This window comes from Balaenoptera ricei, chromosome 21 (assembly GCF_028023285.1).
Source record: "Balaenoptera ricei isolate mBalRic1 chromosome 21, mBalRic1.hap2, whole genome shotgun sequence".
Classification (NCBI taxonomy): domain Eukaryota; kingdom Metazoa; phylum Chordata; class Mammalia; order Artiodactyla; family Balaenopteridae; genus Balaenoptera; species Balaenoptera ricei.
Genome location: NC_082659.1, coordinates 5,733,066 through 5,747,785, shown reverse-complemented (window position 1 = coordinate 5,747,785; position 14,720 = coordinate 5,733,066). Strand labels below are relative to the sequence as shown.

The window sequence follows — 14,720 nt, the reverse complement described above, 5'->3', positions numbered from 1 at the left end:
TCTCTTTCCCCAGAACACGTAGAACCTTGGGAAGTTTCTACATGAGCTTGTTTATGAGGGCTTTCACCTCTCCCCACTGTACACTCCCTGCACACAGGCCCCCGCTCTTACGATGGAGCTATTCAGACGCCACTGTTGAACACTACAGATGAGAATCGTCATCACCGCTAACTAACACTTCCGTACCACTCTCTGTGCGCCATGCACCGTCGTAAGCGCTTACATGCAGCAGTTCACTCAGAACTACACAGTAGATGTTGATTCGCCTCTGGTCTCCATAAATGGAGATTTTTAGAATACCAACAATGGTATTTTTAGAATACCAACTCTTTATTAAGAAATGATCATTAACTGTTTTTGCTTTATTGCTTTGCAGAATGCCAATTCATTTATATAGTTTATATAAAACCTAACTACAAAGTAATGAGAACAGTTCCTATAACCTAGGTACAAAATCACTCATGATTTTATACTTTAAACCTGTGTAAAAAATGAACTGTGGCTTTCTACAATAAAACAATAATTAACTCAACTAAGCAAATTGAAATGCCAGGACTCAAAGCTACATAAACTGGCTCCAGGGTTTGCACTCTTAGCTACTGTCTTAGTCAGCTGGGGCTGCTGGAACGAAATGCTACAGACTGGGTGACTGATAAACAGGAGAAATTTATTTTTCATGGTTCTGGAGAGTGAGAAGTTCAAGATAAACTGGCAGATTTGGTGTCTGATGAGAGCTGGCTTCCTGGTTCGTAACGGGCTGCGTTTTTGCTGTGCTCACGTGGTGGAAGGGGTGAGGGAGCTCCCTGTGACCCCTTTTATCGGGGTACTAAATCCCATCCATCGCGGCTCTTCCCTCATGACCCTATAACCTCCCAAAGACCCCACCTCCTAATACCATCCCACTGGGGGTTAGATGTCAACATAGGACTTTTGGGGGACACAAACATTCAGTCTATGGCAGCTATCACACTACACCACCTCCTCTTCCAGGGCTGAGTCAGAAAAAGAGCAGTGCTTCCCGGTCTCCTTTCCTGTTGGATCTGGGGGCTTCAGAGAGATTCGGGAATCTCAGAGTTATTCTAATTTTTACCCATATCTTACAGTGATATAAGAGCTCCCTCCCCCATCAGAATGGAGTGATGCCCCACCATCAGTCTCAGACTTAAGTGTACCTAACACAGACCGTCCCTCGAGAGGACCCAGTTCCATCTCTCAAGAACTATGGTAGTTGGCTCAGACCCAACCGAAAGCATGAGGTCTAACTCACACTACTTACCCACAAAAATGACTGACGCTGTGCCAGAAGTCATCATCTAATTCAAATACAGTGTGATTACTTTTTTTAAAAAAGTAAAGGTAAAAAGTAGCAAAACATGGATATTAAATTCTAAAGAGGTTTCAGAATCTTCCACCTGACTGTATGTCTTATTGCTTTTAATATAAAACAAACTCCTCCTTCCTTTTAACTCCCTCCAAGAATCCTTTCTTTATATAGCCATAGATTTGTGTACCAGAAACCAGGATAAAGTTCAGACGCTGAAATACATGGATCTGGCTTTTTTCCAGGTGAAATCTAATCCTAATGTAATTTTATAAACCGAGAACACTTCGTGTTTTTTACAGTTACTGGTAGAAGTTTGCTTTTTCTTGGTTGTCATTGCCTATTCATGGTATTCAAATTTATTTTCTTTTTAGCTTTCCATCCACCGGATACAGGTATTACCTAGTTATATTAAAATGTTCAATTAAAAATTCACATATTATTTTATTTTATTTTTAGAATACCAACTCTTTACTAAGAAATGATCATTAACTGTTTTTGCTTTATTGCTTTGCAGAATGCCAATTCATTTATATAGTTTATATAAAACCTAACTACAAAGTAACGAGAACAGTTCCTATAACCTAGGTACAAAATCACTCATGATTTTATACTTTAAACCTGTGTAAAACATGAACTGTGGCTTTCTACAATAAAACAATAATTAACTCAACTAAGCAAATTAAAATGCCTGTTCTATAGTGAAATTTAAGAGTTTGGATCATTTCGCTGGTCTATATCAGTATATAGAAATATATACACACATTTTCCCCTACTAGCATACTGAATTTTCAATAAATAGTGAATTAGCCTAAAAAGTAAATAAAATTAGCTACAATTGCTGTAAATTTCTCTGTATCAGGATATGATTCTAGGATAAGAAAGTCAGACTGTTGTCTGTAGTTCATAGAAGTTAAAGTAGAATTTTAGCACAGCTTTTTTAAACACTGTAAAAGCACATGATAATTTCTATATTCTCATGGACATTATGAAAAACGGCTATTAAATGTTAGTATCATAAAACATAAAGTCATACTTTTTATCAAGAACAGATGAATTAGTCTAATTTGGAACCTGTAAAAACACTCAAAGATTTACTTGCCTAATGATGATAGAGAATTTGACACATACAAATGATCCCTATTCCTGTTCTTTACTCACTGTATTCTGATGAAACATCTCCCTAATATTTTCTAAAATAATTTATTCACTTGAATGACCAATTTAGATTTTGCTGAAGGCTGCGCACAAAGAAGGCGGAGGAGGCTTTACTCCGAGTCCGCAGAACAGCCTTTGTAACTTCACATCTGGAATACTGTCTATTCTGAAGTCATGCTGAATGTCTATCATTTTCTTGAAAATTGAATAATAATATCGTAAGCCATTAAAAATTAGTGATTTCTCACTTATGAGGCGTGAAACCAAAACCCCCTCACCTCGTGAATTTTAAAAATGATTTTATACAAAATATTTTCATGTAAAGCTGTGAAAAGTCCACACATTTTTTAAATGTCTGATTTCAAAATGATTTATTCCATTGATTAAATCTTTAGAAAGCAAATCGGAAAACTGCATTTCTATCTTTGATTTCTACCTAAAGTTTAAGAAATACGCAGAATACCCATACATTCTAAACTTAAAATATCTAAATATCCATTCGTTTTAGTGAGCTGGAAAATACAGTTGTCCATTGTTGGCAAGTGTAGCAAAAGTTGATGAGAATTAGCTTTCACAGAGTCTGCCTTATAATTCGCTCCAAAGAACATGTCTAATACTACTTAGTTTAGTTAGAGAATTATTCCATAATAACAAAATTAATTGTAAATATATAAAGGCTCAGTATTTAGGAATTTCATAATACGTTTTTTCTTCATGCCCTTTGGTTTCTGTAATCTACATTTAGAGGAGTTTCATAACTAAGTAGGAAATTAGTACTCTTTATGTAAATAGAAAAGCAAGGGAGGTGTAATGAGTCTTCTTCCTTTGAAATAGTTCTAAAATGTTATTTTTAGGCTTTTTTTTCCTCATTGAAGTTTCCCCTTTTGTTATGTGCATAGGAATTTGGCAGTTGATCTTCTCCTAATGACTCCTGATAGTGAACTACAGTTAGTAAAACTCTGTGCTTTCTACCCGGGGTGTATCGAAGAGATAGACGATCTTCATGAGAAGGTATGCCAATGATATTAAGTATTCTAGTTTGGAATGCAGTGCTGTGATTTAATTAGCTTTAGGTTTGGTCAAATAGTGATGCACGCAGAGAAATGAATGTACGGTCCCATCAGAATCCTCTCATAAAGACAACAAAAATTATAACAATAAGGAAGAACATTTATTGAGTTTCTACTATATGTATGGAACTGTTCTAAATTTTCACATCTATCTGTTATCTATCTGTTACTTAATTCTCATGAAACCCTGAAAAGCAGGGGATACTGTTCCTAATTTATAAAGAAGGTGAACTCAGAGAAGGTAAGGAACTTGTAACTAGTTAACGGTGGGGTGAGAACTTCAACATTTGTAACTTCCCATCCCAAGCCCTTTCCACTTTGCATCTTAAGGTACAGGTATGCTAACTTTAAAAATAGGCAGTTTAGGATCTTTAAAAGAATTAGTGAAGTATAATAAAATTGGCCTGCTTATTCTAAAGTGCTTTTTAAAAATGCTCCATTACAGAATACAGGAATTTATATACCAAGATTACATATAAAAGCAATCAAAATGTTCAACAATAGGGAGACTGTATTAATTACAGTACATTTCTATATTTCAGTGCTATTAATCCATTAAAAAGGTCATGAAGTTCTATTTTTATTGACATTGGTAGATGGCTATAAAACAAGTAAATAAAAAGCAGATGATAAAACTATGTACACACCATATGATTTTCATTTGGAAAATCAACTGTGTACATATTTATTTTATTTATAGCACAGTACAGTTCTTTTAAGAAAAAGATGATATAAATAGAACATTTTCTCATCTTTAACTCTCAAAATAACAGAGTTTTCTTATATGAACCTTGATTTTCCCTGCAGTGGGGAATTGGCCCTATTCATTCAACAAGGGATACTAACTGAGTATTTTGTTAATACAGATAGACCAAAAATGTGTGTGAGTCTGTGTGTGTGTGTGTATGTGACTGTGTATGTTTATGGTATCAGGGAAAATACTTGCGAAAGGATAAATGTTGGAAGTTACCAATGGGTTGTGAGATTATAGGTGATTTTAACTTCTTTATACACTTTGCTCTGTCAATCACTTTTTAAATGAGCTGTGCTTTGCTTTATAAACATGACAAAAGTTATTTTTAAGTTGAAATTAAAATGCATATGGAAGGAGGCAGGAGTGGATATTTTTCAATTATCCTTTACATTTACTGTGTAGTGTTTCAGTGTACACTGACATATTCTCTGAGGCCAGAGGTGCGGTGTTAGTACGGAGGCTAAGAGAGGCTAAGTCCTTGTCTATGTTTACACAACTATTAATGAGGGGACAAACACAGTATTCACCTGGTCTTTTCATCACACATTCTGAAAGGGTATAATTGGACTCTCTTGCAGACTTCATTAATAACTCTTTAGAAAGACTAGTTAGTATGTGAGTAAAGGTGTTAATAACTCTGGAGAATTCCACAAGTAAGACTAAAAATCATAAATACATATATATATATACATATTTTGGCTGCGCCATGTGGCTTGCGGGATCTCAGCTCACCAACCAGGGACTGAACCCGGGTCATGGTAGTGAAAGCCCAGAATCCTAACCACTAGGCCACCAGGGAACTCCCCTAAAAATTATATTTAAATATTAAGTCATATAGCTTTTAGAATTTTAAGATAGGATAAGAATTACAGGAATGATCAACCTACTCTTCTTATCATATTCTGTGTCAGAATGAAATTTCAGTGGGAACCATTTGTTAATTCCCTCTACTCTCAGAGCATATAGCAAAGTGAAGAAACTTTTCTCTTTCTAACCAGGCACAGTTCCTAGCACATAGTAGTTGCTCAGTAAATAACTGGCATTCAGTGAATAAAGATGGGGAAACAATATGAAATGTCACATACATGAGAGCTCTTTTAGTTTAGTTTGTTGTAATTTTTTGGAGAGAGTTTGAGGGATCTAAAATATTCAGTTTACTTACATTTTAAACAACGGAAAATATGAAGCTGTGGGATAAACGCATTAATAAACAAATTGAATAAACCATCTTAGTAACTTAAGGGGATGTAAAAACTAGTGAGGAGGAACTAGAGTGACAAATCTCAAAGCAGAGGAGACGGGTGACCCAACTGTGGACGAACCACATCATCTGCGGTCACAGCACAAAATATTTTTTGCAGCGGAAGCTCCGTCTCAGTGGTTGCCAAAGACCAGTAAGACAGCAGTAAACTGTGCCTGTGTTGCTTAGAAACAAACCAACAAACTTTAACACCTAAACTGCAAATATCATGAACATGTCAGAGTTTTATCTAAAATTAATTTATAACTTAATTATAAGTTAAAGTATTGATTTGAGTTATTAATTATTAAGTCATTAATTTATAACTTAATTCCTGTGTACGTTATGGAAGCAGAAAAACTTACATGAGGGAGGAGTAGACTCTCAGTTTTAACAGAAAAAAATTATTTGAAAAGACGGGGAGTGTTGCTTTTCATTTTACGGTAATGAAATTTCATAGGCTCAAATCTCCACTTTGTGGCATTTCGGAATGTCAAAGCTGAAAACGTTGAGAGCTTGTCCTGCTCAAAATAAAGTTGCTTTGTCTCAAGGCCAAGTGAAAGTAAATCACTGTGTAGAGAACACGTAAGCATGCACCTTTTATGTTTTCTACATTTAATGTAGTTTTTGAGACTGGTCGGTATATTTGTTCTAAAGTAACTCATTTCAGCATTTCCTGTTCAATTACATTTGCAGGTGCTAATTCTAGTATCACAATCAGGACAATTTACTTCCACCTCTTTTATTAGGTATTTGTATGATTAAAACTACTGGCTCATTAGGTAATACCCTATTTATTGTTATTAGATCTTAAAGATATTCCCATAAATGTATGCTTTTGGTACAAATTATTTCATTTACATCCGTTCTCAGCAACTTTAATGAGGAGGCATATTGGAAACATTTAGCACTTAATACTATTGCTTTTATCCCTATAAATTTTAGTAACAGTGTCATTAAACCAATTATTTTCTAGTGCAAGCTACCCACAGTAGAAGAATGTATGCAATTAGCTGAGACAGCCCATGCCGATGGCAATATATTTGAAACTATAAAGTATTACTTGTTAAGTCAAGAACCTGAAAAAGCCCTTCCTATTGGTATTGACTTCATCAAAGGTACGTGTTCAGTTGGTAGTATAATTTAAAATCTACTCTTTTATTTGGTATTTTCTTTCATATTGATAAAAAGGCTTAAAACCAAGCACTAGCCGTCCTGAATTTAAAGAGCAAAGAGATTGCTGAGTGTTTGGTACCGGGACCTGATTGTGATCTAGAAAATAAAGAAGTAGATAGCGTTGACCAGAAAAGAATCAATTACATAAGTTAAAAATTGGATGAACAAGTTTTAATCCTATTATTTAGAGAATCTTTTATTTGGTTTTATTTTGCCAGAATATATCAGTAGTTCAAATTGGACTTTGGATACCATTTACCCTGTTCTTGACCTACTGAGTTATGTTCGTACTGAAAAATTAGTCCTGCATACATGTACTGAGTGAGTACTTTTTCTCCAAAATGCGTAACTGAGCTTATGTAATGTTTCAGAATGGCTGTATTTTTTTTTAAATTAATTTATTTATTTTTGGCTGCATTGGGTCTTCGTTGCTGCGCGCGGGCTTTCTCTAGTTGCGGCGAGCGGGGGCTACTCTTCGTTGCGGTGCGCGGGCTTCTCATTGCGGTGGTTCCTCTTGTTGCGGAGCACGGGCTCTAGGCGCCGGGCTTCAGTAGTTGTGGCACGTGGGCTCAGCAGTTGTGGCGCACGGGCTTAGTTGCTCCGTGGCCCGTGGGATCTTCCCGGACCAGGGCTCGAACCCATGTCCCCTGCATTGGCAGGCGAATTCTTAACCACTGTGCCACCAGGGAAGATCCCGCCTGTATTGTTTTTGGTGTTCAGATCAGGAAATAAGATCATCTTGGACAGATAGGTGCACGTGTAGAAAAATTACATTTTAATTTGTGTTATCCTTAAGTAAAAATACAGAGGTCAGTTTGAAACAAATAGTAAATCTTAGTGGTCCCATTTCCTAATACCTAGTGTGTTATGTGTATGTACACACAGACACACACATACACACCTGGTTCAAATAGGACCAATTTGGAGCTTTGGGATGGTTTTGGACCTCATGTCCTCGGTGGTCTGTCTAGTGGTCATATCTCTTAAATCTCCATGTGTGCAAAGCATACTAGGTTGGGGAAAGAAGTGCAAGTGCTAGAAAGTAAAAAATAGACACTATCCTTGAATTCAAGTATCATTTAAGGATATTGTTATCCATGTAACTAAAATCCCGAGACCACATATATTTATACTAGAGGTTTTGGGCTATTTTTGTTGCAATGCCATGTGGAAAAGATGGTGCAGAGCCTGTGAAACTTTGGCAAGCTTCCCCAGCTGGGTGTGCAGGAGGCGTTCTCTGCCGTTGCCTGCGGTCTGCACAGTATGCCAGGAATCCGTCAATCCGACCCAGTGCATTACTCGGGGAGAAATTACATGAAGGAACAGACAAGGAAGAGAGAAAAACAAGAAGGCAGAGTTAAATATTATTTAAAGACTTTTATTTCAAAATGCAATTTATGTTATTGTGTACATGTCTGAATAGGAGTTAACTGATGAATAAAACATCTTCAAGTTTAGAAAATTTTCTAAGCATATTTTGCTATAAATGTCACCCATCAAAATACAGAGACACAAGTACAATAACTGTATATGAGAGCAATGTGCTGTACCTCAAGTTATGGACTCTTTAAAAATAAATATATTCTCTTTTAGAGCTCGAAACGAATTGCTGATATTGTGTGGGTACGTTGGTGCTTTGCTGGCTATCAGAAGACAGTACCAAAGCATCGTCCCGGCACTTTATGAGTACACGAGGTAAAAGCAGGTTCTCTTCTACTGTGAAATTAGAGAAGTGCCTTTCACTGAGACGGTTAGTGTCTAAGTGCATCATAGAAGCAACAAATACATCTTGCACTCATCCATTTATTTACTAAGCATGTGCTTCATAATAAAGCAGCAGTAAACGATATGAATTAGCAGTGAACTGGGGTGTAAATAATAGAAATCCTAATTCTAGCTTAAACACTAAGGTTTCCTGGTCTTATGTCAAGACACTTGAGGTAGGCATTCTCGGGCAGATTCCATCGAGGATGTGGATTCTTCCCTTCTTTCGGCTCCGACATTCTTGTCTTCCTTCCTCTTGCCTGAGTGACCCAGGGTTACCAGGTAGCTCCCAGCCCTCTGGGTATTAGGTCTACATTCGAAGCAGAAGGAGTGGTAAGGGTGAAAGGATGGAGACCACAGAGGGCAGGACCCTTTGATTCAGGAAGGAAAGTCTTGCTTAGGGCTGTGCACCTACAACCCCCTGGCCAGGACTGTGTAACCCTACTTTCAAAGGAAGATGAAAAACTGTATTTTAGCTTTCCCATCTCTACAGTAGAAAAATGCAGTAGAAAAGTATATTGTATTCAGGTATAACCTACCTGCCAAACTCCTGTGTTTTCTAACAGCTTGCTGAACATCAGCCATTGTGCTTAAAGCTTGTCATACTCAAAAATAAAATCCAGTGCCCCTGGTGGGGAGGTCTGGTGTAGCTGTGGGCCTGACCAGGGGGCAGCAGAGATTCCTGCTGTCAGGGCTCTCAAGGAGAGATCTACGCCGGCAGCATGACCACAATTCGAAAGCAACTTTTAACACTATTTAGAAAATATATTGTAAGAACAGTAGGATGTATCACATGGAATTAATATTATTTAATGAGCTGTGTTCAGCTCTATATGACTTTGGTAATGAAGGAGAGAAAATGGTCCCTTGAAAAAATATCACCAGTACAAGGAAGGCATTTTATTCCTAAGGCAGGAGAGACTTGAGACAGTGTGGCTGGGTTAGAAACGTGTTAGTTCAGAGGGAGAAACGTGAGCTCCAGGACCTGCCTGTACTCTGTCCCTCAGAACCCACCCTCTCACCTCTGTGCGGACAACTCACCCTTCTGTACGCAGGTACAGCGCCTGGCTGGACACCCAGCAGCTCCCTGACCTCAGTGCGCTCAGAATTAAAGCCATCTTCCTTCTCACATCTATTCCTCCTGGGTTCGCTCTTTCTTCTGATGATGTCATTATACTTCTGTCGTCCAGAATCAGGATTAGGTGTTCTTCCTCGCCGTCAACATCCAATTATGCAGTAAATTCCCACACCTGCACGTTTCTCATTCTCTGGGACCCACAGTTACTGTCTTCACTAACTGTCCCCTGTGGTAGCCCTTCCTCTAGTCACCCTACCCCCCTCCTCCTGTCACCCCTACAACGGTTGCATTAGCCTCCCTGATGGTGAGACTCCCCACTAGTGAACAGATAACATTTTACATCCTTAGTCTTACTTTGAAATTCCACAGAAGTCAAATTCCGTCCTTATCACCCACTGTGTCCTTCTACGTATTCTCTACTCCAGCCAAACTGAAACACTTGTGACTCCCCGTACACATGTAAGCTTTTCTCTGGTATTTTCACAGTGCCCTCTCCACCTAGTTACCTTGGTTTTTCTCTTCACTCTTTAACAATGCTCTCTCTACAGTAGATCATCAAAAACTACTGGGCAGACAAAGTACTACCAAGTGCAGAATTGTAGACGGGGAAACCATATGATTTAACGAATTTGTTTTGGAGCCAGGCTACGTTATCAATAAAAAAATTTTAAGTCAATAATTTGAGGTTGAAAAAAAACAAGCTACCAACTGATTTGAGATAATATTACTGAAATGTTAGGGGTACGTGTGTGTGTGGGGAGGGTATTTATATATTTTTTCTCACCAATTCTGATCGTGTCCCAGCAGAATGATGACAACCAGCAAGAATTAAACATAAGATATAAATGATAGAAATGCTTACTTTTAGTCTTATATCATCTGTGAGGTCTTATGTTCTTTTTCTTTGAATCTCCTAAACAGCTTTTACTTTTAAATTTCAACCAACTAGTTCCTTGAAAAACATAGTGAGTTTGTCACTTATGGGAACTAGGACTAGCAATTCCTTATCTCCAGCCTCATGATTAACCCCAACATTGTATCTGATTTCCGGTTTTCTATACACAGATGTGATGAATCACTGCTGTCGCTGTCTCACTGCTTCTTTTCACACATCCCCGTCTTTAAAGAATTGAAATCAGCATTTCCATTGCTTTCCGCTAATTGACATTCTTCTCTTACTGTTCCACTTGCTTTCTAAGAGTCATCTTTAATACGGAGACACACTGGACCACACCGTAGCTGGCCGTGGCTGTTACTCAGCAATGCTCGGCCTCTCATCCAACCAATATTTATTGAATATTTTTGACCTGCCAGGGACTTGCACACACACACACACACACACCCCTACATGTATATATTTACATATACACATAGATTTGTGAACAACAGTTGTTAAATCTGAAATGGCAGTTATTTAAAGTTCATTTGCTCTTTTGCTATCTTTGTCTTGGATGGCAGATGTTAATTTCTTTTTCACATGTTTCAGTCAGCTATTGAAACGTCGGAAGGTGTCAGTGCCTATAAAGATTGAACACCTTTCCGAGGAATTGGATGCGTGGAGAGCTTGCACACAATCCATCAACCGGTGAGCGAATCTGATATAAGAACTGGGATACAGAAGGTATCACGTAATATTATAGACAAACTGATTGAAAATTCGGTTGTCTCGTTATTCATCTTGGCAGGATAATGAATCTTGGGTTGTTTAGCATATATTCAGTAATAACTTACAACGCTCTTTCCTGCCTTTTTTAAGTCCTTCATTTTACTGTAAATTGAGTCTAAAGTTGATTTGCCATGTTTTATAAAGGAGAACTAAATAATCATCAGGGACTGTTTTTTACCCCACTCTTTTTTTTTTTTTTAATTTATTTATTTATGGCTGTGTTGGGTCTTCGTTTCTGTGCAAGGACTTTCTCTAGTTGTGGCGAGTGGGGGGCCACTCTTCATCGCGGTGCGCGGGCCTCTCACTATCGCGGCCTCTCTTGTTGCGGAGCACAGGCTCCAGACGCGCAGGCTCAGTAATTGTGGCTCACGGGCCCAGTTGCTCCGCGGCATGTGGGATCCTCCCAGACCAGGGCTCAAACCCGTGTCCCCTGCATTGGCAGGCAGATTCTCAACCACTGCGCCACCAGGGAAGCCCCATCAGGGACTGTTTTTTAATCTAAACCTTAACAACCCTGTGATTCTACAAAACTAAAAATGGAATATCTGTTGAAAATATAGATCATCAGAAGAATCTCCATATACACCCCCTTCTGATTCACAAAGAGCGGTTTATGCAACTTTACTGAAGAGACTAAAAGAAGAACCACTCAGGGGAATTATTGGACCAGATTATGTGACCGGATCAAATCTTCCCAGCCATTCTGATATTCACATCTCTTGTCTCACAGGATTAAAAATCCAGGTACAGCGTAATGTCAGGCATAAATTGTGCACGTTCATCTTTTTTATTTGTTTCATTAGTTTTTGAAATGTGATCTTAAAATAAGCACAACCTGAATAAAAGTAGGTACCTATAAAGAGACCTGAGGCCCAGTGAGAAAATATTGCCCTTAATGCTTCCATATTTGTTATAAATGTTTTCTCTCTCCTTGAAATAAATTCAGAGACATGGTCATTGTACTGTTATCATAAAAGCAATTCATATAATAGATATACTTAGTAACAAATGTTTTAAAAGACATATAGATCATATCCTTAGGGAAATTAAATAAGAAAGACAAAGCAACAATCAACACAGTTACAAATTATTATATCTCAGTAGATTAAATTTACCTTTATAGTCTCCATTTTTATTTTATAAACACAAAGAAAGCAATTAAAAACTGATAGATGTATAATATATCATTGATATATTATGCATATTCTTACACTGACTTACTGAACTTTTCAGCAATTAAAAATTACGGGGATCAATCATGAGGGATGGCTAATTCCCAAGGAATGGTCCCTCATGCCCCGTCAAAGTAATGATGGTGAACGATGCCAGAGCCTCCCAGTGTGACCCAGGGGTGCCATTATCTCCAGAAAATAGAGGAGCCTTCATCATCCCAGAGCCAGGACCGGTTGTAGGTGTCCCCAGGAAGTGAACAAAGCTGAATCCCCATGAAATGCTAATGGAGACCAGGTGGGACTAAAAGAACGCCACCTCTTGGGCACATTCACATATTACTAAGTGGATTCTTGTATTTCTGATGTAACGTAGCTAACTACATTTCTAACACTGACATGCCAGGTCAATGGAGAAAGGTACGTGGGGGGATAATCACTCCAATTAAATATCTTGCTGCTAATGTAAACTCTAACTATAGCTTGACTTGATGCCGGAAACAAACTAAGTCTTCAGAACACAACAATATATTCCAAACCACAGACAGAACACATAGCTGTATACGTGCTTATCCACTTATGTTCAGAGATAAAGAACCAAAGCAGTAAATTCAAGAACTTATGATTAAGAGCAAAAACCATTATGCAGTTTTCAGAATACATTTTCAGTGCCACTCACCGCCTTGCATGTACTTCTAGAGCTCGACACTTTCCTGTTTCTCCTCTTCAGGACTTTTTCTCCATCTGAGACAGACAGATGACCTCCACAGGCTAACCTCTCTGCACTCACACACACATTAGGAAAGGACCTACTCACTATCTTACATACACTAGGGCACAAATGACTGATTCAGAGCGGGGGCTACCCTCCTAGGATATTTCTGTTCCTGCAGAAAATCAGTGTGTTCTGCTTAAAACTAAAATTTCAAGTACCTGTAAATAGGAAGCTGCCTACTTGGTGTAATGGATTTTCTAATATCTAGAAATAATTTACTAACAACAAGCTGTTATCATTTGAAATCATGATAAAAAACCTGATAACTTTAGAAAGTAATGAAGAAAGTAAGTTTTTATTCCATTTTGTGTTTGTAAAATCATGCTTTTCCTTCTAAGAGCTGGGAGATACACGTTGAAAGTTTTTTTTTGGATTTAGTTCTTCAGAACTACCCTCGACATACAAAATAGCTGATATAACTAAATTATAGATATGCTAGTAAATCACAGGGTTGACAGGACTTTAAATTATATATACACATATATAAGCAGTGTATTTTTCATCTTCTGGAGAGCAGGTTGAATTTCTGGCTGAAATAATTTACCCAGCTGTATTGATGTAGGCTGTATGATTAAAAGAGTGAAGTATATTAAAGTCTATTATTAGGCATATATGCCTTTATAAATGTTAACTTTGTAGTAATTAATAGGTTAGCAATACCTATTGCCACTGACAGCGCCATTGTAATTAAAGAATTCAAATGATAAAACTAAATTCTATTTTGAAAGACATCAGGGCATAATGTTAAGATATTTTAAAATGTTTCTCTATTTGGTGGCAATTCAAAGAATCTCATTGTTCCCTTATTTTTAAATTTCCTATCAGTGTTGCTTAAATATCACCAGTGGTTTTTTATTAGCGTGAGTCTGTTTCTGGAAGTTTAAAAACATATTGCAAATTCATAATCTCATCTTCTCTTCCCTTAACTCTCACTGTGCAGGGCCCTGTATTTTTCCTTGAAGATGGGAAATCCACGATCTCCTTGAATGATGCTCTGATGTGGGCAAAGGTGAACCCATTCTCCCCTTTGGGGACTGGAATACGGCTCAACCCATTTTGACAGAAGGTTTTTCTCACACTTAATTGTTTTTTTAAAGACCTTTTTCCGGTTAGTATTACCTTTAGCCTTTGCTGTCCAAGAGCCAAAGGTCTGGAAGAGGAGGTGGGAAGTGGGGACTCACAGTTGATTTTATTCGTTAACTTCAACAAATAAAATATTTATATAATTTCAAGGAAAAACAGGTGTCTCCTTATTTGGGAGGAAGGTAATATTTAAATTATAAAGGACTGACAAATCTAAAAGAGCATATAAACTTTTCACAAAGCACAAAAGGTACCAAATATTCTATTGTTGAAACACTGAAACTTATAAAATAGTGCAACACCTAGAATAGTGCTTGACGTGCAGCAGGCACTTAGAGTATTTGGGTGACTGAATATCTTGAAGAATCGAAATGTAAGGTGTGTACAACTGATCTTCAAGTTAACAAACACTGGTATTGTCCTCTATAAAATGTATAGTAAACCACTAGTTTTAGCTCATATTTAA

The 14,720-nt window shown here is 37.6% G+C and overlaps 1 protein-coding gene across 5 annotated transcripts in view; it reads left to right on the top strand.

The window, feature by feature from the left end:
• WDR17 (WD repeat domain 17) overlaps positions 1-14,410 on the top strand; it is a 95,985-nt gene extending 81,575 nt beyond the window's left edge. For all 5 annotated transcript variants that reach the window (XM_059909717.1, XM_059909715.1, XM_059909716.1 and 2 more), the window contains 7 exons: positions 3,379-3,490; positions 6,520-6,661; positions 6,938-7,040; positions 8,313-8,414; positions 11,048-11,146; positions 11,788-11,971; positions 14,112-14,410. In XM_059909717.1, the coding sequence (XP_059765700.1) occupies positions 3,379-3,490; positions 6,520-6,661; positions 6,938-7,040; positions 8,313-8,414; positions 11,048-11,146; positions 11,788-11,971; positions 14,112-14,231 (862 nt within the window). In that variant the 3' untranslated portion in view covers positions 14,232-14,410. The remainder of the gene's footprint in view (positions 1-3,378; positions 3,491-6,519; positions 6,662-6,937; positions 7,041-8,312; positions 8,415-11,047; positions 11,147-11,787; positions 11,972-14,111) is intronic.
• The last annotated feature ends 310 nt before the right edge of the window (positions 14,411-14,720 follow it).